The 27,825-nt window shown below is 62.1% G+C and overlaps 2 protein-coding genes across 3 annotated transcripts; both read left to right on the top strand.

Moving 5' to 3' along the window:
- The first annotated feature begins 110 nt into the window (after positions 1-110).
- On the top strand, positions 111-27,324 carry DDX56 (DEAD-box helicase 56). Of its 2 annotated transcripts, XM_036436274.2 has the most exons (14): positions 111-268; positions 418-579; positions 1,049-1,209; positions 1,331-1,501; positions 1,595-1,685; positions 2,178-2,422; positions 2,694-2,813; positions 3,209-3,322; positions 3,411-3,505; positions 4,130-4,203; positions 4,281-4,370; positions 4,655-4,760; positions 5,436-5,506; positions 5,828-6,112. In XM_036436274.2, exons 1-14 carry the CDS (start codon positions 209-211, stop codon positions 5,903-5,905), a joined length of 1,638 nt encoding a protein of 545 aa, XP_036292167.1. In that variant the 5' UTR covers positions 111-208; the 3' UTR covers positions 5,906-6,112. The 2 variants fall into 2 exon arrangements, with proteins under 2 accessions (XP_036292167.1, XP_036292166.1); XM_036436273.2 differs by lacking the exons at positions 5,436-5,506; positions 5,828-6,112 and adding an exon at positions 27,066-27,324 and having other exon boundaries at positions 4,655-4,716.
- NPC1L1 (NPC1 like intracellular cholesterol transporter 1) lies at positions 14,355-27,069 on the top strand. Its single transcript, XM_036436258.2, has 19 exons — positions 14,355-14,504; positions 15,420-16,930; positions 19,014-19,114; positions 19,344-19,516; positions 19,636-19,764; positions 19,918-20,100; positions 20,608-20,722; positions 20,820-20,947; positions 21,295-21,432; positions 21,661-21,750; positions 24,022-24,212; positions 24,446-24,570; positions 25,065-25,191; positions 25,309-25,364; positions 25,766-25,916; positions 26,035-26,266; positions 26,360-26,473; positions 26,554-26,716; positions 26,823-27,069. The coding sequence occupies exons 1-19, from the start codon at positions 14,451-14,453 to the stop codon at positions 27,029-27,031; spliced, it is 3,990 nt and encodes a 1,329-aa protein (XP_036292151.1). The 5' UTR covers positions 14,355-14,450; the 3' UTR covers positions 27,032-27,069.
- Positions 27,325-27,825: the final 501 nt, after the last annotated feature.

The raw sequence follows: 27,825 nt of genomic DNA, 5'->3' as shown, positions 1-27,825 counted from the left end.
CGGCTTTCACGCGACCCCCACCCCCAGCCGCCCGCCGCCCGCCGCCTCGGCCTGGAACCCCGGGCCCCGCGCGCCGCCGCAGCCCTGGAGCTCCGCCCCGACACCGGAAACCCGGCTTCTCCGACGACGCTGATTGGTTGCTGCTTTGACCCGCCCACACGTCGCACGCTCCTCCTACCGCGCGTGCGCGCCGCATTCCGGAAACAGAATGGCGGAGGAGGAGGCTTTGGGGTTCGAACACATGGGCCTGGATCCTCGGCTCTTGCAGGTACCCGGCGGGGCTGAGGGGCCGGGCCGGTGTGGCCGGGAGATGGAGGGCTGAGGGGCTGGGCGTGTGGCGGGAGGTGGAGGGCTGAGGGGCTGGGCGGGTGGCGGGGGTGGAAGGTGCTCGCCCCTGAGCCTCCCCGCGTCTCCTAGGCCGTCACGGACCTGGGCTGGTCGCGGCCCACGCTGATTCAGGAGAAGGCCATCCCGCTGGCCCTGGAGGGGAAGGACCTCCTGGCTCGGGCCCGCACTGGCTCGGGGAAGACGGCCGCCTATGCCATCCCCATGCTGCAGCTGCTGCTCCACAGGAAGGCGGTGGGTGCGGGAGGCGGGGCGGGAGCGCAGGCTGTCTTGTCATGAGCCTTTCTCAGGAACCGGGCTGTCTTTTGGCTTCTTTCCTGTGAGGGGAGGTCCGCAGAGCCTCGTTCTGTGGTGGCAAACGTCTGGGCTGGAGTTCGGGTCACCTGGGTCCTGGCCGAGGCCTTCTTGAGTAAATCTCTTTCTGCTGTAAAAGCTGGACATGTTTCTCCCCCCACCCCCCGCCCCGCCCTCGTAGCCTGTTGTGAACCTGCAGCCCAGGGACTAAAGTAACTTGAGGACCATAAAGTCAGCCGCTCCTTTTGAGGGTCAGCACCTGGGGGAAGGACCCTCTGCCCCACTTTCTGGGGTGGGAGAAGCAAGCACCGAGTGGTGTCGGGTCATAGCAGCTGGCCATCGCCTGGAGGAGCACCAGGGGCCCGATGACAGGGACTGGCTGCCTCAAGTCTGATTCCTGCTCCTGCAGACCGGCCCCGCGGTGGAGCAGGCTGTGCGCGGGCTCGTCCTTGTGCCCACCAAGGAACTGGCGCGGCAGGCCCAGTCCATGATTCAGCAGCTGGCCGCCTACTGTGCCCGAGACATCCGCGTGGCCAACGTCTCCGCCGCCGAGGACTCGGCCTCTCAGAGGTGGGCGAAGGCACCGGGCTACGAGGGACGGAGCTGCACGGAGACGGAGGGAGGTTGCGGGAAGGAAGGGGCGAGGTCCCGGCGGCGCCTTCTCCCTGACCTGAGGTGTTGCCGCCTGCAGAGCCGTGCTGATGGAGAAGCCTGACGTTGTGGTGGGAACCCCGTCGCGCATACTGAACCACTTGCAGCAAGACAGCTTGAAGCTGCGGGACTCCCTGGAGCTGCTGGTGATGGATGAAGCCGATCTCCTCTTCTCCTTTGGCTTCGAGGAGGAGCTCAAGAGCCTTCTCTGGTATGGAAGAGGGGGTGGGGGTGAGTGACTCTGGGCCTGGGGCAGGGAGAGGCCCTGGGAGCTGGAGGCTGATGGAGGTCTGTTTGATTTCAGTCACCTGCCCCGGATTTATCAGGCTTTTCTGATGTCAGCTACCTTTAACGAGGACGTGCAGACGCTCAAGGAGCTGGTCCTGCATAACCCAGTGAGTTCCCACTCGGGCACCTGCCGCCGCTGACGTGTGCGCTCAGAGAGCCTGGTGTTTGGGGGAGGACAGTAGTCACTGGTTTAGCCTCCCTGGTTCTGAATCACTAGCAGCCAATAGTCCGCCAGCACCCTCTCCACATCTAAAATCATGTACCCTCCGTATGTCCCCTAGGGGGTTGCCTAAAGGTCTGAGCAGGGACCCCCAAGGGCAGAAAGGCTGCCTTTAGCAGCAGGGCCAAAGTTCTCTACTTTGTGACCTCTCTTCCCGAGAAAGGTGGCTACCATAGGGCGTCCCACTCAGTACAGTCATGTGCTCCTGTTTCTCTTTGTTCTGTGCCCCAGGTACTTTGCATGTAGTGCCGTGGCTATTGTACCCCACAAGGGCCAGGGTCCTCTGAAACCTTGTGCCAGTGGAGGGGACCGTGGTGCCCGGCAGCAGCTTGTGGGAGCGTTTCTGCCTTCTTTCCTGACCACGGGCCTGTCCCCCCAGGTTACCCTCAAGTTGCAAGAGTCCCAGCTGCCAGGGCCAGAGCAGCTGCAGCAGTTCCAGGTGGTCTGCAGCACGGAGGAGGACAAGTTCCTGCTGCTGTACGCCCTGCTCAAGCTGTCGCTGGTTCGGGGCAAGTCCCTGCTCTTCGTCAACACCCTGGAGCGCAGCTACCGGCTGCGCCTGTTCCTGGAACAGTTCAGCATCCCCGCCTGCGTGCTCAACGGGGAGCTGCCCCTGCGCTCCAGGTGGGCGGTGCTAAAGATGGGGGTTGGGAAGGAGGCACTCGATGGGTGTTCCTGTTTCTTAAGAGCTTAGAGCCCAGGCTCTGGGCTGGTAGATAGTTGGCGACTCTGCTGCAGACTCCGAGGTACCCCCTGTTCCTCCGTCTTCAGCAAGGGGGTGGGCGAGAGACCAAGTAGGGGGAGAGGGAGGGAGATGCCAGGATGATGGCACGGTGGTGCTGGGTGCAGCGCTGCCTCCAGCTTGCTCCTAGCTGACCCTCCCCTTGGGCCACAGGTGCCACATCATCTCACAGTTTAACCAAGGCTTCTACGACTGCGTCATAGCGACTGATGCCGAAGTCCTGGGCGCCCTGGCCAAAGGCAGGCGGCAGGGCAAAGGGCCCAAGGGGAACAGGTGCGTCCACATTTTTCTCCTTCCAGACCTCGGGGAGACCAAAACCAGAGTGGGAGCCAGGCTGGGGTGCTGGGCCTGGAGGAGGGTGCAAAGGGCTCACCCTGTCCCTGGAGGCACACCCTGGCTGTGCATGGGGTGCAGCTGGGGGAGGGAGCCTGCAGTCTGTCTGTGCAGTGGGTTCTTGAGTCACCTGTGAGGCTGAGTTCCCCTGTTGCCTCTGAGCTGGGGGCAGGGCCAGGGTGTGGCCCCCTTCTGCCCAGCTCCTGGAACAGTTCTGGATGTAAAGGGTCTTATGCTGTTAGGGCCCTGGGGCTCACACGGCTTAGTTCCCAGACCCTGCTGAGTAAAGGCCAGCGGGAGAGCGGTGGTGAGTCTGCTGTGGGTGTTTCCTGCAGGGCCTCTGATCCAGAGGCGGGGGTGGCCCGTGGCATAGACTTCCACCACGTGTGTGCCGTGCTCAACTTCGACCTCCCCCCTACCCCTGAGGCCTACATCCATCGAGCCGGCAGGTAGGAGAGCTGGGTGGCAGGCTGGGCACCTGGACTGAGGGCACCCTCAGGACTCAGGCCAGAGACGGGCTGGGCCCTCTTTTTGCAGGACGGCACGTGCCAACAACCCAGGCGTAGTCTTGACCTTTGTGTTGCCCACAGAGCAATCCCAGCTGGGCAGGATTGAGGAGCTTCTCGGTGGAGGTAAGAGCAAGGCCCGGCTGCTCCCAGGACCTGGGACACGGGCTGCAGTGGTGGCAACAGAGCAGGGACCATAGCGTGACCAGCTGCTACCTTCCTGCTCACCATGCTTGCCCCACGTTCTTCGCTGCATCCTCATCCTGCCCCTGGTAGCAGGCACTGTCCTTCACAGACAAGCAGGCCCAGATCCCGGGCCACATTTCCTGCCTGCCTGCCCGGGGCAAAGGCTGAGGGCGCCAAGGGGGTTCTGGGAGATAGGGAAGAGGCGGCCCTGGGAGAGGGAGCTCTGGGCAGCCAGGCTGTCAGAAGAAGACAGTGGAGAGTGGACAGGCAGGCTGCCCACGCCCAGGATGCTAAGGGCACAGGGTCCAAAGGCACCTCGGGAGAGCAAGTGGCTGGGCAGGTCCTGAGTTTGAAGGACGCAGTGACACCCAGGACTTGGGACATGGGCTGCCTGGCCGTAGGATCCTGGGGGACTGGTGTCCTGTCGGCAAGACCCAGGTGTCTTGCTCTGTGGATAGGTCACCTGGCAGGAAGAGCCAGAGAGGCTGCTGCCTCACCCCGGGGAGGGCGGATACGGGGGGCAGGGCTCTGCAGCCAGGACCGCTCACTGCTGCTTCTCCACAGAGAACGGGGCCCCCGCCCTGCTTCCCTACCAGTTCCGCATGGAGGAGATTGAGGGCTTCCGCTACCGCTGCAGGGTGAGTGCCGGGCAAGCTGGGGCTCCTGCGGGGCGGGGGGCGCGGGAGCCCGGTGTCCTGACCTCGGTGTCACCCAGGACGCCATGCGCTCGGTGACGAAACAAGCCATCCGAGAAGCAAGGCTGAAGGAGATCAAGGAGGAGCTCCTGCACTCGGAGAAGCTGAAGGTGAGGAGGTGCCACGCTCGCTGCCGAGTCCTTGGCAGATGGGCTGTTCGGCTGGGAGGTGACTCGGTGAAGGACAGTTGCCATTTCATAGTGACGGCTGCGCTGCACTACCGTGTGCCTCCGAACAGGGAGCGTGTGGGACGGGGAACCGAGAGCCTATCAGCTGTCTCTGGGAGAGGGCGAGGTGGCCAGGGCCCTCAGCCTTCAAATTCTAAACACGCGTGACCCACTCAGATCCCCGAAAAGTCACAGGGAGACCCCTGCATCTGTCTCTCTCTCGTCAGACATACTTTGAAGACAACCCCAGGGACCTCCAGCTGCTGCGCCATGACCTGCCCCTGCACCCGGCCGTGGTTAAGCCTCACCTGGGCCACGTCCCTGACTACCTGGGTGAGTGGGCCTGGCGGGCCCCATGCTGGGCGGGGTGGGGTTAGGAACGTGGTCAGGCTCAGCTACTGTGTGCTGGGTTACAGGGCCCTGGAGCCAGGCAGCAGTGTGTGGACTCAGACACAAGCAGGTGCATTCACCACACGGCCCCAGGGGGCGCTGCTCTCTGTGGTGGAGACGGGGCCCAGAGGATGGGGGGAGCTGTCCTCGTTACGCAGGAGCAAAGCCATTTGCCAACAGCGAGTGGCCTGCCCGCTGGGGTGTCAGACTGCTGCTCAGAGGCCTCTGACCACAGCCTGGCTGGAGGTGAGGGCAGAAGCCAGGGCCCTGAAGCGCCTTGGGAAGCATATGTCTGACAGGTGACGGGACGCTGTGGGGAGCGGCTTCCAGTTTGGGGTGAATCTGTAGTGATGGGTCATGTGTGGGGCAACCACCTACAGATCTTTTCCCTATTTTAGTAGCATTTCTTCTTTAAGAACATGCCTTCATTTCCTTACACGATTATTGCAACAAACTCTACGATGTCAAATACCGTAGCTGTGTGAGTGTAGGCACTTGAACATGGGGCTGGAGTGCAGCCCTGAGTTAGGACGGGAGAGGTCGCAGCAGGGCCCAGAGGGCATGTGGGTGAGGGATCAGGCACGGTCGGCAGCTGCTGAGGCCACGTGTCTCTTCCAGTCCCTCCTGCTCTTCGTGGCCTGGTTCAGCCGCACAGGAAGAGGAAGAGGCCCTCCTCCAAGAAGGTCAAGGTGTGTGTGTGTGTGTGTGTGTGTCTGTCTGGCTGTCTCCCCCCCGCCCCCACCTTGGCAGCTGTGGTCTCTCCCCGCCTGGTTCGTTGTCACCTGGTCTGCACACACCTTGGAGGAGAGTGGTCCCAACATCTGGCCAAACTCCTGACCACCAGGCAGAACGGGCTGGGACTCCTGCAGCCGCCCGTGTGTGCCTTCACGACCAGGATGGGCTGGCTGTCCCACTGCCGTCCAGGTTGCAGGGGCCACAGAAGCGTCTGTGCTGGCCCTGGGCTATCTCACTCGGGCGTTCTCCAGCTGACCTCCAACCTTCCCCCACAGAAGGTGAAGGCCCAGAACCCACTGCGCAGCTTCAAGCACAGAGGAGAGAAGCGCAGAGCCAGGGCGGTGCCCTCCTGAGGTCGTCCAGGCGGCCTCGGCTCTCTTCCCGGCCTCATGGGGCTGAGCACAGCGGGAAAGTGGGGTTCCCCCTCGATGGAGGGACTGGTTCCCGCCCTGGACGAATGCATAGGCTCTGGAGCAGGCAGAGTGGCCTCCAGATCCGTGTGTGACCCTGCCAGGCCGCATTTTGTGCCTTCAAGACGGAATAAAGATTCTGGCTGCCTCTTCTGGGCCTCCTGCAGGTTTCAGCCCTCTGAAACCGCGTCTGGGAGGCAGTGCCGGCGTTCTGCCTGCTGCATGCAGCCCCAAGGCCAGCAGGGCTAACCGTGCCGCCCTGCAGCGGGGCCTTCGGGCCTGGGAGATGCCAGTCCTGTCCAGGTCTCTTCCCAGCCCACACCTGCTCCTGTGCCTTCCTGCTTGGGTCACACTGACCAGCCTCCATCCCCTGAAGCGCCAAAGCGACAGCTCACCCACTGGGAAGTGGGGCCCTGCTCACCTCGGACTCTGTTGCCTCCCCTCCTTGGGCTGCCGGGGACGCAGTCCTGAGCTCCTGGCACTGCTGCTCCCGTCAGCACCGCTGTGCGTGTGCCAAGGGCATGGCTCATACTGTGATGGCTCACACACCTCGCTCTTTGCTCTCCACTTGGATGGGAGGGTCCCCCAGGCCAGGCCTCCCAGCTCCTGCCAGATGAGGGCTTTGAAGCTGCCCTTGGTTCTGGCCCTCATCCCAGGACCACCATCTGCTTGGCAGGTGTGAACGGGCGAGATGCTGGAGCGGGCCCTGCCACCACTGGTCAGGTGTGAACGGCCAGCGCTGTGGAGAGTGCCCTTGGGCATCTCCTTCAGGCCCCACACAGGGCACTGAGGGCCTCATGGGTTGGACTTGTCTGTCTGGTGCTGAAGCGTCTGCCCTTAAAGAGCACATGAAGGGTCCCTGGGCCAGGAAGGCAGGGGTGGGGCCAGCCACTGAGCAGCTCTGAGCAGCTCAGCGTTTCCAGGCACCCCTGGCACCCTGGGACTGTCGGGAGGTCTGCACTCTGCGGGTACAGTCACACCCGCTCCTGATGGGCACTCTGTGCCAGAGACCAGGGAGTTGGGCAGGCACACCCCGTGCAGTGCGCAGCTTTGCGGGGAGTGGGGGGTGTCGAGAATCGGTCCTTCACCCAGCTGGCCTGGCTCAGCCGTGGAGCAGTGAGTGAGCGAGCACCGGGAGGTCACAGCCAGATTCCTGGTCAGGGCGCATGCCCAGGTTTCAGGCTCAATCCCCAGTAGGGGGCGTGCAGGAGGCAGCTGATCAGTGATTCTCTCATTGATGTTTCTGTTCTCTCCCTTCCTGTGAAATCAATAAAAATAAGTAAACGAATCAGGCCTTCAATGTGCCCCACCTCCCACAGTTCGAAAAGCATCCATCTGCCCTACAACACCTATCGGGTAGGCCAGGTGCTGGACTGGGGCCAGAGGCAGCGGGGGCGGTGCTCAATAGCCAGCCTTTGGGGTGTCCGGGATATAAGGAGGTTACCCAGAGTTCACCCAGCTGGATGAGTTGGTGCCGGCTGCCTGGGCAGGTGGGCCTGGAAGGTGGGTGGGAGCAGCGTCCTGTGGAAGTACGAGGTGGGGGCCAGCACGTCAGGATGAAGCAAAAATCGAGGGGTCACATATAGGCAGAGGCTGAGAAAGCCAGTTCGTTTACCTTTGAAAACCCAGTTCCTGTTCACAATTCAAGGGCACAGGCGGTCCCTAAGGGGAGCGCCTGCTGAGGTGCCCAGAGGGGCGATAACGGGCAGATATTCCCGGAAACCGACCCATGAGCAGAGCATGTCAGCCCACCTTCATGCTGGTGCCGTCTGAGCCTTCGTGACTCAGAACCACTGACTCAGCTTTAGTTGGCCTTGGGACTTTGGCCTCCAGGGCATTGTCCCAGGAGGAAATGACAAGCCAAAAACCAGGCAGGAAGAGCCTCTGCCGATGTCACCCCCAGTGTCTAAAGGAGCTTTCGGGGTCCTGCCTCAAGGGACGCGGCCTGCTCTGTGCTGGTCATGGCCATTTTATGTGGGAAAGAAAGCGCAGTCCAAGAGGGTGTGAGGGCAGGTGCCAGCCCAGCCTTCCCTCATGGCAGGGGCCATCACAGAGCTCTCCCCGCAGGAAGCAGTGGGAGTGTGGCCGGCTGAGCTGCCAAGCTGCGTTTCAGGGTGGTCAGTCCTCAGGAGCATCCTTTGTGGGGCCCATGATGTGCTGCCTCTCTGGACTCCTGTAAGTGGGGGCACACCCCCACACTGACTCTGCACACAGGCCCCTCAAGCCGTGCACCTTCCAATCAGTGTCCTCTCTGAGGTGTTGCCCGCAGGGGTGGGCCGGGCCTGAGAGTCTGCACTCCTAGGGCCTCCTTGCAGGACTGACCCAGGCCCCCTTGAGGAGCACATACCTTCCCATTTTACCAAGGGAGTAAGCTGCAGCCTCACCGCCGACTCTGGCAGAGGGGGGTGCACAGGGGGTGGCCTGACCCGGGACCGGACATTAGCTGAGTGCAGTCCTGCCCTGACCCTTCAGCCTCAGGTTCGTCCTGAGGTGCTGTGATGACGGGCGTCACTATTAGCATACGCATATCCCAAGTGATGTTGGGATACATGGAACAACTATGTGGTTCATCTGAAACTCAAAACTGTCTGGTATTCCTGGCCGGTGTGGCTCAGCTGTTGAGTGTTGATCCAGGAACCAAAGGTCGCTGGCTCAGTTCCATTCCTGAGCATGTGCCCTGGGTGGTGGGCTTGATCCCCAGCAGGGCTGTACCAGAGACAGTCAGTCGATGAAGCTCCTCTCCCATTCATGTTTCTATCTCTCTATCCTCCTCGCTTCTTCTCCCTTATAAAAACTACAGGGGAAACCAACATGGTGGCATAGGTAAACATCTAAACTGCTGCCTCACACAATTTCAAAACCACAAGAGACAAAACATCTATCGCCCAGAACCACAGGAAAGCTGGCTGAGTGGAAGTTCTACAACTAGAAGGAAAGAGAAAAGAGCATTGAGATGTGTACAAGCGCTGAAAAACTGAGGTACGGAGGCGTGCAAATTGGGCTGGTGGTGGGCAACTGGGCGTGCTGCTTCTTTCAACCCAAAGGGAGACAAGCTCCTGATTACTCTGAACTCCAGTTTCTGGGGAGACGCTGGGAACCCAAACTCCTAAGGGGAGAAGCTGGACTATCTGCCGTCGGGTCGGAAAGTGAGGGTAGCTTTCTTGCAGAGGTGCGCCCAGCAATCGTTTACTGCGCTGGGGCGCGGGACACAGGGACTTGGAAACATGGAGATGCAGAGACAGCTGACTGGCAGCCATTGGCCACGCCCTAGCCTAGTGACTCCCTGAGACCCCACCCCACACAATCTACAAACCCACCCAAGCTTTGCATAGCAGTCTTTGCATATAAATGGCCTGCCCTATCGCAGCTTAACTTAACAAACTGCAGCTCTGGTCAGGCAGCTCCAAAACCTCCAAACCCTAAGCAAAGAGGAGAAGCTGTAGTTCTCGCTGTAGCTCCTGCTGGGCGGCCTCAGACAGCAGCTGACCTGCACACCATTGGAGATCCAGAAGCTAGTGTATCTAATGGTTAGTGTGAGATGACACCAGGTTTCAACTCCTCACATCCATAAGTGACACACTCAAGAGGCAGACTCAGTGAGCACCAAGGTCCCACTGAAGCAAGTCCTGCCCCAGAAGTGTGTCTCCAGCATAGCAATTCTTCTATATAGACACCATACGTCCTTACAGCCAATTGGCCTGGAGGTCAATTCCTCCCAGTGATGCCAACAGCAATCAAGGCTTACCTACACCAAGACTTTGCACTCAGCCCACAAAGGGGGGCACCAAGAGTGTCCACCTCAGGTGATAGGGGAGGTTGAACCATTGGGCCCATAGGTCACCTACCGCAGAAAACCACTCCATCAACATGCGGAAGCAGCAAAATGTAGAGGCAAAGGAACATGCCATGAATGAAAGGAATGGAGGAAAGCAAACTACTGGACATAGAGTTCAAAACCACCGTTATAAGGTTACTCAAAAATCTTCTAAAATCCACTGAGAAACTTGATGAGACCTCTGAGGAGCTTAGTGAGACCTTCAAGGACCTTAATGAGAATGCCAGAAAAATGGAAAAGGAGCAATCAGAAATTAAGCATACACTGTCTGAAATAGAGAATATACAGAAATTCAACTGTAGATCAAAGGACCCAAGAATCAAACCAAAGAGCTGAAATGTGCCAAAACCGGTTTGGCTCAATGGATAGAGCATCGGCTTGGGGACTGAAAGGTCCTGGGTTCGATTCTGGTCAAGGGCATGTACCTTGGTTGCGGGCATATCCCCAGTAGGGGGTGTGCAAGAGGCAGCTGATCAATGACTCTCTCTCATCGATGTTTCTAACTCTCTATCTCTCTCCCTTCCTCTCTGTACAAAATCAATAAAATATATTAAAACAAAACAAAACTGAAATGTGAGGAAACAAAAACACCCAACCAGAAAAAGAAAAAAGAATCCAGAAAAACCAAGATGGCAGCCTAGGTAAGCACCTAAACTGCTGCCTTGCACAACAATCTCAAAACAACAACTAAAAGAATGGTCGAAACCGGTTTGGCTCAGTGGATAGAACATTAGCCTGCATACTGAAAGGTCCCAAGTTCGATTCCAGTCAATGGCATGTACCTTGGTTGTGGGCACATCCCCAGTAGGGCGTGTGCAGGAGGCAGCTGGTGGATGGTTCTATCCCTCTCTCTTCCTCTCTGTAAAAAATCAATACAATATATTTTTAAAAGACATAATGGACAACATCCAAAACCACAGGAAAGTTGGCTGAGTGGCAAATCTACATATAGAAAGGAGAGAGGTTCACAGATCAGGGGAGCCGCAAAGCCCTGAGGTAGGGAGATGTGCGTGCACAGAGAGGAAGGGTGGCCAAGTGCCTGGCTGGCGTGAGGGGAAAGGAAGCCCCTGACTGCACTGAACTCCAGCCCAGCCTAAACCCCGTGGACCCAGGCTCATACGGGGGGAGTCTGGACTGTAGAGAAAGGCACCTGGAGACTCAGAGACTGGGAGACGGGGGAGTTGGGAGCCACAGTGGGCAGGGTCTAGAGATTCACAGGAGTGAGTGTGCGCAGAGAGGTCTGACCATGGAGGTTGCCACCCTACCAACTCAGGAAAGCAGCAAAAATGCCAAGACGAGGAAACAGATCTCAAACTAAAGAAATGGAGAACAAAAGACTGGATATAGAGTTCAAAACCGTGGTTATAAGGTTTTTCAAGAATTTCCTAGAAAAGGCCAATAAATTTAATGAGACCCTCGAGTATATGAAAAAGGACCAACTAGAAATTAAACATACACTGACTGAAATAAATATACAGAGACCCAACAGCAGACTATAGGGATGCAAGAATCAAGTCAAAGATTTGGAATACAAAGAGGCAAAGAACACTCCTCTGGAGAAGCAAGAAGAGAAGAGAATCCAGAAAGTTGAAGATAGTGTAAGGAGCCTCTGGGATAACTTCAGGCATACCAACATCAGAATTATTGGGGTGCCTGAAAGAGAGAGAGCAAGATACTGAAAACCTATTTGAAGACATAATGTCAGAAAACTTCCCCCACCTGAAAGGAATAGACGTACAAGTCCAAGAAATGCACAGAATCCAAAGAGGGCCACACCAAGACACATCATAATTAAAATGCCATGGGCAAAAGACAGAGAATCTTACAAGCAGCAAGAGAAAAACAGTTAGTTACCTATAAGGGAACACCTATACAGTTACTGATTTTTCTATAGAAACAATGCAGATCAGACGGGAGTGGCAAGAAATATTCAAAGTGATGAATAGCAAGAACCTACAACCAAGATTACCCAGAAAAGTTATTCAGAATTGAAGGTCAGATAAAGAGCTTCACAGATAAGAAAAAGCTAAAAGAGCTCATCAACAGCAAACCAGGATTATATGAAAGGCTGAAAAGTACTCTTTAAGAAGAGGAAGAAGAAAAAGGGTAAAGATAAAAATTATGAACAACAAATGACATACCTACCAACAAGTGAATCTAAAACTCGAGTGAATAAAAAGTCCGATGAACAGAATGGACTGGTGGATATAATAGAATCAGGGACATAGAAAGGGAGTGGACTGACAATTCTCAGGGGGAAGGAGGTTTGAGGGGTGCGGGAAGAGATTAGACAAAAATCTTACACCTGTGGATGAGGACAGTGGCAGGGGGTAAGGGCATAGGGTGGGGAATCAGGTGGAGGGGAGCTATGGGGGGGGGTGGGAAAGGAACACCTGTAATAATCTGAACAATAAAGATTTATTTTAAAAAATAAAAACAACATACCAGCTGGCACCTGCTTACTCGCTAAAGCTGGCACCCGAGCATGTGGGTCCTGTCTTCCTCCCGAGCCCCCCAGCGCCCAGCCGGGCTGCGGGGCCCTTTCCTGGTGCTCACTGGAGTGAGTCGGTCAGCTTCAGCCCTCAGCGCATCACCTGCCTGTCTCCCCTCCCGCTGCGTGGCCCGGCCCCTGCTGCCTGGACTGTGGCCGCATCCTGGCCAGTCTGGGTTCCGACAGCCGGGGAAGGTGCCACGGAGGTGGCCACATCTCAGCTGCAGGCTGCGGCCCGGTGAGCCGGGAGCTAGCCAGTTTTGAGGCTCGGGGCCAATGACTGGCGAGGCAGCACCCCATCCCGACCTCAGCCCAGGCTGCAGGCTGATGCCCCGGAGACGGAGACGCACAGCCAGCCTCGGCTCCCACACTGGCTGCCGGTCCACACGGGCTCCCCTCACCCCAGAGGCTCCTGTGCTGGCGAGTGACCCCTCCCCATCGCCTCCTGCATGTGGGGACCGGGTGGCTCCTGGACCTCTGGAGGAGGCACTTGTTTCCAGTTATTAAACTGTCGAGTCCGGCAGCAGATCTAGCACAACGCAGGGGAAGCTGGTGCCGGGCAGCTCGGGCACTGACGGTGGCAGGGGGCGAACCGGACCCCTGGGCCGCAGTGCGGGGATCCCATGTGCAATCGCGGGCGTCCTCGGCGCCCACGGAGCTGAGCACCCACTGGGCCACACATAAACACGCCACTCTGACCACTAATCTCATCTCCACCATCTATTCCTCATTTACGGAAACGTGCAAAACAAACTACAGTTAGACGTCAGCCAGACGTCAGCCAGACACTTACTCACCTGAAGAGTCACGGAAATGGCGGGGCGAGTGATCGGCACCTGTGGGGCCCAGCCCAGCAATCAGCAGGCTGATAAGACTCCGAGGGAGGCTGAGTAAGAAGCGGGGAAAGTGGGGCATGAGGGGTGCAGACTTCGCTGTCAGTGCGACCCTGCTCGACAGCCTGCAGGCCTCGTGCTAAGGGGCCAGGTGGCAGACTGGGGGTGTTCCAGAGGGGACCCCGTAAGTCCATGCCGGGCTCCATTCCTAGGGGCTCCCCCGGGCCACCCTTGGATCGATGGGGCGGCAGGGCCCCTGGGGCTCCACAGGGGCCACAGGAGCTGAAACTGCCCATGTCCTCCACCAGCGCCCCATCCTCCTCTCCCGGCCCCCCCAAGGTCCCCGGTGAGCCTGCCCTTTAATGCACCTGGTTGGCTTCCTGCTGCTCCCCCTCCCCCCGCTCCCCAGGATCCCTGCTCAGGTGCCGCTCGGGGAGTCAGGAGGAGGGGAGACAGCAGGGACGGGCGGCCCGAGGAGGGGATGGAGGTCCCTGCACGGCCCAGCTGCTGAAGCTCCTCTCCAGACTCAGGCCCTCCCCTGGTCCTGGCCCCCACCCCTGCCTGTCTTCCCCAACAAACAGGTGCTTGCACTAGGTGACCCTCGTCCGGGTCAGGCCAGGGTCCAGGAGACAGACAGGGAGGCAGGAGGTCCCTGCAGTCCTCCAGCAGGCGGCCACAGGGATCTTCCCGGCAGCCTGATAAGCTCAGCCGGGCGCGGGGGGCCAAGGTCGGCCCATCCTGGCGATAGGCAGATCCCTATCGGAGGGCGAGGAGCCTGTGAGCAGGCGGTGGGGGCGGGGGGCCGTGGCTGCCACTTCTGGGGCACATAGGCCCTTCGAGAATGGCCTATGTGTGTCCGCCCAGAGGAGGAGACCGATGTCACTGCATCACGCCACCCGAGCGTCCCCTGTCATTGGGCTGTTAATATTAATGACAACAGTTGCTAAGGATGACAGGGCAAGGTGTGTCCAGCCAGGGCCCGCCTGGCCCCAAGAGGGGGCTGGGGCCAGGGGGGTCCAAGGCCACGTGGGGGCGGGGGGAGCAAGGGGGCGGCTGTGCAGGTCCCCAGCTGCCTCAGCTCTCGGCCTGGGGCCTTGGGAAGTGGGTGACGGGAGACCCTGTACCCCCGTCCCCTCGCTCCCCGGAGAGAGTGGGGAAGCTGGGCTGGGCGGGCGGTGGATCATTAACCCGGCAAGTGTGGGCGGCCCTATTGGTGCCCGCCATCAGGCCAGGCTGTCCCTGGCAGGAGACTGCCCCCCTGGACCCAGCCCTTCGCCGAGCCCGGCTCTCCGTGGCCTCACTTCTCTCTCACCCCTTCCTGGCGCCGGGATGGCAGACGCCCGCCCGAGGGGCTGGCTGCTCTGCGTGCTGCTCCTGCAGGCGGTGAGTGTGGTGCCTGCACCCCCCTGGGGCCTCCGCTCTCGATCCTGGGGCTCGGGGGTCCTTGGTGACAGGGAGGGAGGCCGCGACGGGATCAGTCTCTGGACAGACGGGGTATCCCGGGGCCCAGAGCTGGGGTGTGGGCGGAGGTCCCGGCTGCCACGTCTCCAGGCCGCGGGGTTGTTTGGACACAGGCCTGTGAGGGGGCTGCCGGCCCGGTGGGCCAGGGCCTCCCTCCCTGGCTGCTGTGGATGCCCTGGCCTGAGGGGGCGGGGCTTCTGAGCGTCTCCCACCGTGGATTTAGCACCTGCCTCTGCTGCTTCTCGCTCCCTGCGGGCCTGGGAGGGAGGGGGCAGGCTCGGGCCCCAGGTGGGGCACTGTGGTGCCAATGGTGCTGGTGATGGTGCCCATGTGCTCAGTGCCCAGTGCCCTTGACCCCTTCGAGTTGTCCCTGACCTGTGACCTTGCCACATGCAGGTCTGTTGGGTTGCCTCCACCCTCCCCCCCCGCTTTTTTTTTTAAACATTTTAATTTATTTCAGAGAGAAAGGGTGAGGGAGAGAGAGAAACATTAATAATGAGAGAGAATCATGGATCGGCTGCCTCCTGCACACCCCACACTGGGGATGGAGCCGGCAACCCGGCCTGGGCCCTGACCGGGAATTGTACTGTGACTTCTAGTTCATAGGTCGACGCTCAGCCACTGAGCCACACCGGCCAGGGCTCACCTCCCTCTCTTCAGGGGCCTGATGAAAGCCCACCACCCCCAGACATCCCCGGGGCTCCCCAGTTCCCAGCCGTGTGTAGCTGCCACGGCCACCCTCCTCCCCGCTTCCACCTAGCCCTGCGTCCCTCCTACGCCCAGTCCCAGCCCCGGCTGAGGGTGCGGGACCCCTGCTGAGTCTGCCCTGCTCCCCAGGCCCGGGCCCAGCCGTACACGCCCATCCACCAGCCCGGCTACTGCGCCTTCTACGACGAGTGCGGCAAGAACCCCGAGCTGTCGGGGGGCCTGGCCACCCTGGCCAACGTGTCCTGCCTGAACAACACGCGCGCCCCCCGCGTCACGGGCGACCACCTGGCCCTGCTGCGACGCGTGTGCCCGCGCCTCTACAACGGCCCCGACGCCACCTTCGCCTGCTGCTCCCAGAAGCAGCTGGTGTCGCTGCAGAACAGCCTGGCGGTCACCAAGGCCCTGCTGACCCGCTGCCCCGCCTGCGCGGACAACTTCGTGAGCCTGCACTGCCACAACACCTGCAGCCCCGACCAGAGCGCCTTCATCAACGTGACGCGCGTGGCCGCGCGGGGGCCCGGCCAGCCGCCCGCCGTGGTGGCCTACGAGGCCTTCTACCGGCGCCGCTTCGCCGAGGGCACCTACGACTCCTGCAGCCGCGTGCGCATCCCCGCGGCCGCCACGCTGGCCGTGGGCGCCATGTGCGGCGTCTACGGCTCCGCCCTCTGCAACGCCCAGCGCTGGCTCAACTACCAGGGCGACACCAGCAACGGCCTGGCCCCGCTGGCCATCACCTTCCACCTGTGGGACCCCGAGCAGGCCGCCGGGAGCCCCATGCAGCCGCTGGACGGGGAGCTCACCCCTTGCAACCAGTCCCAGGACGGGGCGGCCGCCTGCTCCTGCCAGGACTGCGCCGCGTCCTGCCCGGCCATCGCCCGGCCCGAGGCCTTGGACGCCACCTTCCGCCTGGGCCTCCTGGCGGCCTGGCCGGCCCTCGTCCTCATCCTGTGCTCCGTCCTGGCCGTGCTCGGGGCCTTCCTCGTGGGCACCCGTCTGCTCGCCCGGACCCGGGACCCCAAGGCCAGGCCCAGCGTCTCCAGCAAGCTCAGCCTCTCCACCCACACCTTCCTGGGCGCCTGCTTCGAGGGCTGGGGCACCTGGGTGGCCTCCTGGCCGCTGACCGTCCTGCTGGTGTCCACGGCCGTGGTGGTGGCCTTGGCCGCGGGGCTGGCCTTCACGAAACTGACCACGGACCCCGTGGAGCTGTGGTCGGCCCCCAACAGCCAGGCGCGGCGGGAGAAGGCCTTCCACGACCAGCACTTCGGGCCCTTCTTCCGCACCAACCAGGTGATCCTGACGGCGCCCGGCCGGCCCAGCTACCGCTACGACTCGCTGCTGCTGGGCCCCAAGACCTTCGGGGGCGTGCTGGACACCGACCTGCTGCTGGCGCTGCTGGGGCTGCAGGAGCGGCTGCGGCACCTGCAGGTGTGGTCGGCCGCGGAGCAGCGCAACGTGTCCCTGCAGGACGTGTGCTACGCGCCCCTGAACCCCGACAACGCCAGCCTCGCCGACTGCTGCATCAACAGCCTGCCGCAGTACTTCCAGAGCAACCGCACCCGCCTGCTGCTCACCGCCAACCAGACGCTCACCGGCCAGACGGCCCAGGTGGACTGGCGGGACCACTTCCTCTACTGCGCCAAGTGAGTCCGCGGCCGCGGGGATAGGGCCCGGGGGCCGGGCCGGGCGCGGCGCCCGCCACCCAGAGGCCTGCGCGGGTTCGTGCGGGTGTGGGTCTCAGGCCGAGTGTCCCCGGGGGTCCCGCCCGCCCACCCGGCGGGGCAGACGGGCAGGTGGCCTCGTGGGCTCCTGGGAGCAGGGGCGTCCTTGCCCTGTTCGGTGTCAGGGCCGCCTCCCAGCGTCGGGTCCCGGGGGCTGAGGGAGAGGGAGGGGGGAGGTGCGGCCTTTCGGGGTAACTCCCGTCCAGCCTGTGGCCTTTTCTTCCTTTTTTTGTTGTTGGCCCTCGCCGGAAGATGTTTTCATAGATTAAACAAACGTTTTTATTGGTTTCAGAGAGGAAGGGAGAGGGAGAGCGAGATGCTCATCCGTGATGAGAGAGAATCATTGTTCGGCGCCTCCTGCACCCCCCACTGGGGATGGAGCCGCAACCTGGACATGTGCCCTGACCAGAATCGAACCCGGGACCCTTCAGTCCGCAGGCCGACGCTCTAGCCACTGAGCCACACCGGCCAGCCTGTGGTCTTTTCTTAGCAGTTGGCTGCCATGCGGTGCGGAAGCCACGTCCGTGCCTGTTGAACGTCACACTCTCGGGAGTGAAAGGGCGAAAAGCCAAGGGTGTGGTGGTCCTGGGAAGGCAGTTCTGACCTTGCAGACCCTCGGCCTCTGCGTCCAGGGCACGGGCTGCTGCCCAGGGTCTGCGCCTGGACCTCGGGGCCCTCATAGCTGCAGTCCGGGGCAGCCCGGGCCCGTCCCCACCCTCACGCTGTTGTTTTGATTCTGGATGCTCACGACCACTGGTGGGTGGGCTGATGGTCCTCATATGAGAGACGGGGAGACTGAGGCTCCGAGGGGTGGAGAGCGGCTCAAGGTCACATCCAGCCCCTGCTCCCCGGCAGCTGGCGACCACGGCTCCCTCTCCCAGCGCTCTGCTCCGGCACCTCGATGCACCAGCCAGCTGAAAGGGCTGCTGAAGGCGTAGAGACGCCTGAGGTCGCGTCTGCAAACTCTCACAGAAAAGAAAGAAGCGCAGGGGCCTGGAGTGGGGACGGACTGAGGGCTGTGAGCCCATGTGGCTCTGTGGGTGTTTGGGATTGGACACTGTCTGGGCCCCACCCAGGGGACCAGGTGTGAGGCCGGATGACCAGGTGTGAGGCCCGGGGGAGCAGGTGTGAGGCCCGGGGGAGCAGGTGTGAGGCCCGGGGGAGCAGGTGTGAGGCCCGGGGGAGCAGGTGTGAGGCCGGAGGACCAGGTGTGAGGCCGGGGGACCAGGTGTGAGGCCGGGGGACCAGGTGTGAGGCCCGGGGGAGCAGGTGTGAGGCCCGGGGGAGCAGGTGTGAGGCCCGGGGGAGCAGGTGTGAGGCCCGGGGGACCAGGTGTGAGGCCGGGGGAGCAGGTGTGAGGCCCGGGGGAGCAGGTGTGAGGCCCAGGGCAGCAGGTGTGAGGCCCGGAGGACCAGGTGTGAGGCCCGGGGGAGCAGGTGTGAGGCCGGAGGACCAGGTGTGAGGCCGGGGGACCAGGTGTGAGGCCGGGGGACCAGGTGTGAGGCCGGGGGACCAGGTGTGAGGCCTGGGGGACCAGGTGTGAGGCCCGGGGGAGCAGGTGTGAGGCCGGGGGACCAGGTGTGAGGCCCGGGGGAGCAGGTGTGAGGCCCGGGGGACCAGGTGTGAGGCCCGGGGGACCAGGTGTGAGGCCCGGGGGACCAGGTGTGAGGCCCGGGGGACCAGGTGTGAGGCCGGGGGACCAGGTGTGAGGCCCGGGGGACCAGGTGTGAGGCCCGGGGGAGCAGGTGTGAGGCCCGGGGGAGCAGGTGTGAGGCCCGGGGGAGCAGGTGTGAGGCCCGGGGGAGCAGGTGTGAGGCCCGGGGGAGCAGGTCTGAGGCCCGGGGGAGCAGGTGTGAGGCCGGAGGACCAGGTGTGAGGCCCGGGGGAGCAGGTGTGAGGCCGGAGGACCAGGTGTGAGGCCCGGGGGACCAGGTGTGAGGCCCGGGGGACCAGGTGTGAGGCAGGGGCATGAGTGGGTCCTGGGAGGTCCTTCCTCTCCCTGCAGCGCCCCACTCACCTTCAAGGACGGCACCGCCCTGGCCCTGAGCTGCATGGCTGACTACGGGGCCCCCGTGTTCCCCTTTCTCGCCGTGGGGGGCTACAAAGGTAAGCGGGGCACCTGGGAGGCGAGGGGGCTGGCTGGGGGGAGGGGTGACTGCGGGGAGCCGGGTGGGAGGCAGACCCGCCGCCCTCGCCGCCTCCATCCTCTCCCGGCGCCCTCGGAGGCTCGGCTCCGTGCCGCTGGCCCCCGGGAAGTGGGTGCAGGCTGGGCAGGGCCTCGTGGGAAGGGGGACGGGCGGGGTGAGCTGAGGGGGCTGAGCTTGTGTCCTCCCAGGGAACGACTACTCGGAGTCGGAGGCCCTGATCCTCACCTTCTCCCTCAACAACTACCCGCCCGGGGACCCCCGGCTGGCCCAGGCCAGGCTCTGGGAGGGGGCCTTCCTGGAGGAGGTGCAAGCCTTCCAGCGGCAGATGGCCGGCACGCTGCAGGTCACCTTCATGGCGGAGGTAGGCCGGTCCGCGGCTCGGGGACACCCAGGTGGCTGGGGTGGCTTCCCGGGCCCCGCCCGCTGCTCCCTGGGTGGCCCACACAGCCCAGGGTCAGCGGGCTGGTGGTGTGCCCACAGCGCTCCCTGGAGGACGAGATCAGCCGGACCACAGCCCAGGACCTGCCCATCTTTGCCATCAGCTACCTGGTCATCTTCCTGTACATCTCCCTGGCCCTGGGCAGCTACACCAGCTGGCGCCGCATGCTGGTGAGGGGGCTGTGGGGGGCGCATGGGGGGGCATCGGTACCTTCCAGCCAGACGTCTGTCTCAGGGGACACCCCCGAGGCTCCCCCAGCACCCGTGGGCCCATCGCCAGCCGCACAGGAGGCTGACCCCATCCCCATCCCCATCCCCTTGCAGGTGGACGCCAAGGTCACGCTGGGCCTGGGCGGGGTGGCCGTGGTGCTGGGCGCTGTCATGGCCGCCATGGGCTTCTTCGCCTACCTGGGCGTCCCCTCCTCCCTGGTGGTCCTGCAAGTGGTGCCGTTCCTGGTGCTGGCCGTGGGCGCGGACAACATCTTCATCTTCGTCCTGGAGTACCAGGTGCGGGGCGCCTGCCGGCCCCAGACGCCCGTGGGCTCCTGGATGCTCCCCCTCCCCAGATACCCTCAGTGGATTCCTGGTGCTCCCTCTCCCAGACGCCCATGTGGTTCCCAGGTGCTCCCCCACACACACAGACGCCCGTGTGGTTCCTGGGCGTCCCTCCCTGAGCCCTCTCATTCCTAGAGGCCCTGCTGTGGGCTCGTCACCCCCACACCCGCCTTCGCCCAGGTGTCCGGCCGCACGCTGGGCGCCAGGCAGCGACCAGGGAAGGGAGCCAGCTGATGTGGCCTCCGCTGTGGGTGGATGTTGAGGTCCCAGTGGCCCCTGGGGCAAGGATGCCACGGACACCCCAAACACACCCGCATCCCTCCGGCCAGGCTGAGAAGAGGGGCTGGGAAGGTCGGCCGGCCGGCCCTCAGGCTCAGCCGGGACTCTGGGAGACGCGGGCAAGAGGGCCCCGCCCACCCGTTGGCCAGCCCTGACCCGTCCTTGCTGTCCCCCTCACAGAGGCTGCCCCGGAGGCCCGGAGAGCGGCGAGAGGCGCACATCGGCCGGGCGCTGGGCAGCGTGGGGCCCAGCATGCTGCTCTGCAGCGTCTCCGAGGCCGTCTGCTTCTTCCTGGGTGAGCCGCCCTGTCCCCCGCCCAGCCGGAGAGTGGGTGCGGGCAGCCCCCCGCCCTGTGAGCACTCACCGGTCCTGACAGCCTCCTCTGTCGGCAGGGGCCCTGACCCCCATGCCCGCCGTGCGGACCTTCGCGCTGACCTCCGGCCTCGCCCTGATCCTGGACTTCCTGCTGCAGATGTCGGCCTTTGTGGCCCTGGTGTCCCTCGACAGCAGGAGGCAGGAGGTGGGGACCCTCTAGCCCATTGTAGACGGTGGGGGCTGGGGGGGCAGAAGGAGGGGGACCCTCACTTTGCAGAGAGGCTCGGAGAGGGCTTGGGGCAGGATGCTGTGCGGGAGTGTCTGGGCCTTGTCGTCCCCACGTCCCTCAGTTTTGGTCATTTTGGGAACTTTGATCCAACTCCCCAAAGTGTGTGAGGGTCAGGGTCTCAGGATGAGCCTACAACCCGTGTCGAGGAGCTGCTGCCTCTGTGCACACAGAGCGCAGGGAGGCGAGGCGGTGGGGAGTGCCCGTGGGGAGGGACGGTGGCAGCCTGGGCTGCCGTGGGCCACCCTGAGCGGCCGCCTCCACAGGCCTCGCGGCTGGACGTCTGCTGCTGCCTGCGCGCCCAGGAGCTGCCCCCGCCCAGCCCCCGCGAGGGGCACCTGCTCCGCTTCTTCCGCAAGGTCTACGCCCCCTTCCTGCTGCACCGGGCCACCCGTGTGGTCGTGGTGAGTGGGCGGGCGGGCGGCTGGTCCTCACCCCCGGGCGGGCGGCGGGGGCTGCTCAGCCCGACCCTCCCCTCGTGGTCCTGGGCCCTGGGGAGCTCACCCAGGTCCGGGGCAGAAGCCGGGTGGGGGTGGCAGCAGGGATGCTGGAATGCCTCTGAGAGCAGCCAGGCGGCCAGCCAGGCCAGGAGCGCGGGAGCCATGGCTGTGACTCACCGGCTCCCTCCGCAGGTGCTGCTGTTCCTGGCCCTGTTCGGGCTGGGCCTCTACTTCATGGGCCACATCAGCGTGGGGCTGGACCAGGAGCTGGCCCTGCCTAAGGTGAGCTGGCACGTGGCCGAGGGCCTCGGGGCAGGGGGGGGGGCGGGGGGGGGGGTTCGGACACAGCAGGGGGGCAGCCATATAGTCGGGGTGCAGGATCCTTCTAGAGTGGATGGGGAGAGACCCCGTCTGCGAAAACAGACACTCCTCACTCCCCTTCCCAGCCATGGCACCGCCATGCTATGTTCTGTCTCTGAGTTAGGGAATCATCCAATATTTACCCTTTGGTCACTGGCTTATCTCACGCTCAGCGTAATGGCCTCAGATGCACCCGTGTTGTAGCAGGTGTCAGCACTTCCTGCCTTCTAAGGCGAACACACACATATTCATATACATATCTCGCACTTTGTTTAGCCACGCATCTATGGATGCGTCCTTGGGCTGTCTCGAGGGGAAGAGAAACACCAGCTGGCAGCCCTGGGCAGCCCCAGGACGGTCTGGACCGCGAGAGCCCTTTCCGGGTTGGCACCACCTGAGGTCAGGAAGTGCCTGGCTGGTGAGGACTGTCTTGAAGTTCTTTTTATTTTATTTTATTTTTTGAGTGTACATTTCAGCAGCATTAAGCACATGCACTATTCTTTCTTTTTTTTAAATATATTTTTTTTATTGACTTCAGAGAGGAAGGGAGATGAAGTGAGATGGAAACATCAGTGATGAGAGAGAATCGCTGATCGGCTGCCTCCTGCACGCCCCACACCTGGGGATCAAGCCCACATCCCTGGCCTGTGCCCTGACATGGATTGAACTGTGACCTCCTGGTTTATAGGTCGACGCTCAACCACTGAGCCACACTGGCCGGGCCCTTGTGATTTTGTTATCAGCACCTTCTTTTCTCTAGCTTACTTTAGTGTAAGAATACAGTATGCACTACATGCACCCTACGGGATATGTGTTAATTCACTGTTCTGTTATTGATAAGGCTTCTGGCCAATTAGTAGCTCAGTTTTTTGGGGTTTTCCAACTAGATGGGAGGTTGGCACCTCTAACCTCTGCATGTTCAAGGGTCAGCTGCAGTTGCCATAGCAGGGTTCCTGTTTTCCTCTGTGGCTTTGAGTTACACTCGAACGGCCTCTCACTTCTACCCGGAGGGCTCCTGTTGGCGTTCTCGCGGTGCAGGTCCTGTGGTAACCTCTCCTCCAGCTTTAGCTCATCTGGGAGTGTCTTCGTTGGTCCCTCGTTCTTAAAGAACTGTTTTTTTTGTTGTTTTTTTTTAAATATTTTTTTATATGAAGGATCTTTAAAAAATTATTTTATGAACAAAGAAATAGCATTCTGTCATAAGGTGGACGTCCTGAGCGACCCATCCATGGAAGGTCGCTGAGTCCCACTGAGGAAGCCCCACCCCCCCGTCCTGCCGGGGAACATGGTGGCACACACTGAGGCCGTACTTCCGGGTTGGACCCCGGCGCGTTGAGCAGATGCGGCAAGAACCGGAACCCGGCCGAGTGTCCTCAGTGCTCCAGGAGAGTTCTGGGACCCATCTTGCTCTCTCTGTGGCAACGAGGCAAAAGGGAGGAAGAGGATGCTTGGCGGACAGTCCTCTTTCCTTCAGCACTTGGAGTACACACACCTGCTGCCCTCCGGCGGCCTGCATTCCCGATGAGCAAGACGTTTATAACAACATGGGGGATCTTTGTAGTCACAGGTCTCTCCTATCTTGTTGCCTGCAAAATCCCCCTTTGTCTTTGTCTTTCAACAGCTGGATTATAATGCGCCTTGGTGTGGGTCTCTGGAGTTATTTTATTTTATTAATTTTTATTTTTTATTTTTTGAGAGAAAGAGGGAGGGATTGAGGGAGGGGGGAAAGGAGGGAGGGAGGGAGGGAGGGAGGGAGGGAGAGAGAGAGAGAGAGAGAGAGAGAGAGAGAGAGAGAGAGAGGAGAAAGAGATCCCATATGCACCCTGACTGAGAATCAAAAACCAAAACCTGGGTATATGCTAGGACCAGGAATATAACCCAACAGCTTTGGTGTCTGCAATGATGCTCCAATCGACTGAACCATACTGGACAGGGGCTCTTGGAGTTTGTTATGCTTCTTGGGTGTTTATATCTTCCATCAAATTTGGGAAATTTTGGCCATTATTTCTGCACATAATCCTTCTGCCTCTTTTTTCTCTCCATCCTCCTTCTGGGACTCCTATGATGTGTGTGGGTCCATGGATGGAGTCCCACAGGTCCCTCTGTGAGGGCTCCGGCGAGCCCTGAGAGGGGGAGTGGGATCGAGCCCCTTGTGATGCATCTGGTCAGCCTCATGGGCTGTCTCCCTTCCAGGACTCGTACCTGCTCGACTACTTCCTCTTTCTGAACCGCTACTTTGAGGTGGGGGCCCCCGTCTACTTTGTCACCACCGGGGGCTACAACTTCTCCAGTAAGGCGGGCATGGACAACATCTGCTCCAGCGCTGGCTGCGAGAGCTTCTCCCTGACCCAGAAGATCCAGTATGCCACCGAGTTCCCGGAGCAGTGAGTGTCCGCCCCTGCCCTTGTCTCCCCCACCCCCGTGCCCCTGTGTCCCCCTTTCCCTCCCCTCCCCCGTGGGTGTCCCCCACTCCCTCTGGTCCCCCTTCCCGCCTTCCTGGTCCCACCCAGCTGCCCACCTGCTGCTGTGCCTGCGGAGGCCAGTGTGGGGGTGGGGCCGTGGGAAGGACCCACCACTCGCCTTAGGGTCCTGACCCTGAGCTCCTCCCGACCCCCAGGTCTTACCTGGCCATCCCCGCCTCCTCCTGGGTGGATGACTTCATTGACTGGCTGACACCGTCCTCCTGCTGCCGCCTGTACGCCTTTGGCCCCAACAAGGACGAGTTCTGCCCCTCGACTGTCAGTGAGTGAGAGGCCTCCGGGGGCTCATGGCCCCCCAACTCGGGGAAACTGAGGCGAGAGGAAGGAGGGAAAGGGGAGGCTCCCTCAGCCCCTCACACCCTCCTAAAGGCTCAGTTGGGATGGGACACAGGCACAGAACACGTGTGGGTGCCCGAGCCTGAGGGGGTGGACACGGGCCCTCGCACACGCTCCTGAGTCGTGCCCACGCTCGGGGCACGCTGGCTCTCGCGCGGTGGGAGTGGGGAGCGCGCCGGGGCGGCCCGTGGCCCGGGCCCCGGAGCAGCTGCGTTTGTAGGTGGGGTGGAGGGCCCCCCAGGCCGTGGGCTGTTTCTCTGCCCCAAACCTCCCTTCCTCATCCGTTCATAGCTTCCATGGTGGAGAGGGCGCCCGCCCCCACGGTTACAGAGAGACAGAGTGCTCCTGGGCACACGGGCGCCAGGGTGTGAGGGCGCAGCGCGGCGGGAGGGTGCCCCCACCCACGCACTCTCTCTGCAGACTCGTTGGCCTGCTTGAAGAACTGCGTGGGGCTCACCCTCGGGCCTGTGCGGCCGTCGGCGGAGCAGTTCCACAAGTACCTTCCCTGGTTCCTCAGCGACCCCCCCAACATCAAGTGTCCCAAAGGGTAGGTCGTGCGAGGTGTCTGCAGGGTGTGGAGTGGGGGTGCAGGGAGGTGGGGGGCTGGTGGAGGGTGTCTTGGGGAGCCTTGACCTCAACCAAGCCTTCACTCTGCCCACCCCAGGGGCTTGGCAGCATACAGCACTTCCGTGAAGTTGGACCAAGATGGCCAGGTTGTGGGTAAGCACGGCCTCGGGTGGTGGGGAGGGAGTCAGCGGCTCCGGGGCCGGGAGCCTCAGGGACCCCCTCCATACGCATCCCTCTCCTCCTCTCCCTCCTCCTCCTCCAATGGGGCTTCTAGCCTCCCCTGGAGGTCCTCACTCAGATCCTCCACCTCACACTTCCCCTCCTGCCTCCCCACCCCAACCCTCAGACAGCACTGGGTCCACGGGAGGCCTTGTGGCTGCATCTGTCAGGCAGGGCCGGTCCACTCCCAACCGCAGGCCCTGCGCCCAGTTTATTCCAAATCCCAATACGGAGGCAGCAGAGCCCTGACCCAGCCCCCCCCCCCCCCCCCCCGGCCCCTGAGGGCTCCGGGAGTCGGCTCTGAGCTCTGCCTCTTGCCCCCGGGCCGGCACCAGCCTCGCGCTTCATGGCCTACCACAAGCCCCTGAAGAACTCGCAGGACTTCACGGAGGCCCTGCGGGCGGCTCGGGCACTGGCCGCCAACATCACCGCCGGCCTGCGGAAGGTGCCGGGCACCGACCCGGCCTTCGAGGTCTTCCCCTACACGTGAGGCCTGGGCCGGAGGGGGGGCAGCGGGGCGGGACCTGGGGAAGTCACCCTGCCCAGCTTCGCTTCCTCCCAGTGGGGGGCGGGCGGGCGCCGCGTGACCGCGCTGCTCCCCCAGGATCACCAACGTGTTCTACGAGCAGTACCTGACGGTGGTGCCCGAGGGGCTCTTCATGCTCAGCCTCTGCCTGCTGCCCACCTTTGCCGTCTGCTGCCTGCTGCTGGGCATGGACCTCCGCTCCGGCCTCATCAACCTCTTCTCCATCATCATGATCCTGGTGGACACCGTGGGCTTCATGGCCCTGTGGGGCATCAGCTACAACGCCGTGTCCCTCATCAACCTGGTCACGGTAACCGCAGGCTCGGGGCCCCCCGGGGCGTGCCGCCGGCCTGGCGGAGACCCGCCCCGGCCCTCTGGAGCTGACGCCCCTCTCTGCCCACAGGCGGTGGGCATCTCTGTGGAGTTCGTGTCCCACATCACCCGCTCCTTCGCGGTCAGCACCAAACCTACCCGGCTGGAGCGGGCCAAGGAGGCCACCATCTCCATGGGCAGCGCGGTGAGTGGGCGGGCGGCCGTGGGGACCGTCGCCGGCTGCCGCTGCTGCGTGCCCAGCCTGACACGCGTGTGCGACCCTAGGTGTTTGCCGGTGTGGCCATGACCAACCTGCCGGGCATCCTCATCCTGGGCCTGGCGAAGGCCCAGCTCATCCAGATCTTCTTCTTCCGTCTCAACCTGCTCATCACCCTGCTGGGCCTGCTGCACGGCCTGGTCTTCCTGCCCGTCATCCTGAGCTACTTGGGTGCGTGGTCCCTCCCGCAGGCCCGCCCCGCCCTGGGAGGAGCCCCTGGCAGTGGGGAGCACCTGCGGGGAGGCGTGTGACCATGCCTCTGTCTGTCCCTCTGCAGGGCCTGACATCAACATGGCTCTGGTGTTGGAGCAGAAGCGGGCGGAGGAGGCGGCCGCGGCCAGGAAGGCCTCCTGTTCTAAGCACTCCATCCCGGTGAGCCAGGCCAACGGCACCTACGTCAACCACAGCTTCCAGCATCCTGCTGAGAGCGGGGACGGCCTCGGCAGCTCTCCCACCTCAGTGAGCAGAGATCTGAGCAGGCTCTAGGGGCTGTGAGGGTTCCCATGGGGACCATGATCTGTCTCCCAGGCCCTGGCGGAGTGCTGTGCCTGTGGGGTGCTCACACTGGGACTCCCTCTGACCGCCAGGTGCCCAGGCACACTCCACCCGGGCAGCAGGCCCCTGGTTCCAAGCCATTCAAGCCTTGGTCAGCCTCCTTCTTCCCGGGACCTGGATCTTGGGTTCAGACACAGAAAGGCTGGCTTGGTTCCAGACTCAGACTCGCCCACAGCTAACCCTTTCCACTCACCTCTCCTTCAGTGAAACAAAGCCCCGCTTGGTTTGGAGAGTCTCCAGCTCTGCTCAGTATCCCTGAGAACCAAGCCCCACCCTGCAGGCAGACAGGGAGGGGTGGGGAGGTCGCTGCCCCTCATCTGGGAGAGAGTCCTGGAGAAGACGCTGGTCATGGGTGGGCCCACTGGAAATGCCGTCAGTTTGGCCTCCAGCTGCACTGATTACTAAGGTGGCCGCTGCCAGTCAAAGCTGCTGTGTGTCTTCAAGGCTGTGAGCTCCCGGGACAGGCTTGGAGTGCTGGCGCACTAAGATGGCCAAATCTCAGCCTCCCTGGAGAAGCACAAGCCCAGGAATGCACCTGCTCAGTGCCATGCACAGGAGGAAAAATGTGTCACTGAGCATAAATGGAGTTTTATGTCTCATGTCCTATTCTGGTTGCCTCTGGCGTGAGGATAATTTTTGTAGCCCAGCCGGGGTCAACACACGAACCAGGAGGTGGTGGTTTCCAGCTCCATCCCCAGGAGGGGGTGTGCGGGAGGCAGCTGATC

This window comes from Pipistrellus kuhlii, unplaced genomic scaffold (genome assembly GCF_014108245.1).
Source record: "Pipistrellus kuhlii isolate mPipKuh1 unplaced genomic scaffold, mPipKuh1.p scaffold_m20_p_133, whole genome shotgun sequence".
NCBI classification, from domain to species: domain Eukaryota; kingdom Metazoa; phylum Chordata; class Mammalia; order Chiroptera; family Vespertilionidae; genus Pipistrellus; species Pipistrellus kuhlii.
Note: the sequence above shows the minus strand (reverse complement) of the source record. Positions and strands in the feature narration are given on the sequence as shown.

Excerpts from the sequence above, each read along its gene's own strand:
- DDX56 (XM_036436273.2), top strand. The coding sequence starts at position 209 with ATGGCGGAGGAGGAGGCTTTGGGGTTCGAACACATGGGCCTGGATCCT. Across the intron at positions 269-417 it reads TGGATCCTCGGCTCTTGCAG|GCCGTCACGGACCTGGGCTG; the intron begins GTACCCGGCGGG and ends CGCGTCTCCTAG. Across the intron at positions 1,502-1,594 it reads GAGCTCAAGAGCCTTCTCTG|TCACCTGCCCCGGATTTATC; the intron begins GTATGGAAGAGG and ends GTTTGATTTCAG.
- NPC1L1 (XM_036436258.2), top strand. The coding sequence starts at position 14,451 with ATGGCAGACGCCCGCCCGAGGGGCTGGCTGCTCTGCGTGCTGCTCCTG. Across the intron at positions 21,751-24,021 it reads AGGAGCTGGCCCTGCCTAAG|GACTCGTACCTGCTCGACTA; the intron begins GTGAGCTGGCAC and ends TCTCCCTTCCAG. Across the intron at positions 24,571-25,064 it reads GTTCTGCCCCTCGACTGTCA|ACTCGTTGGCCTGCTTGAAG; the intron begins GTGAGTGAGAGG and ends CTCTCTCTGCAG.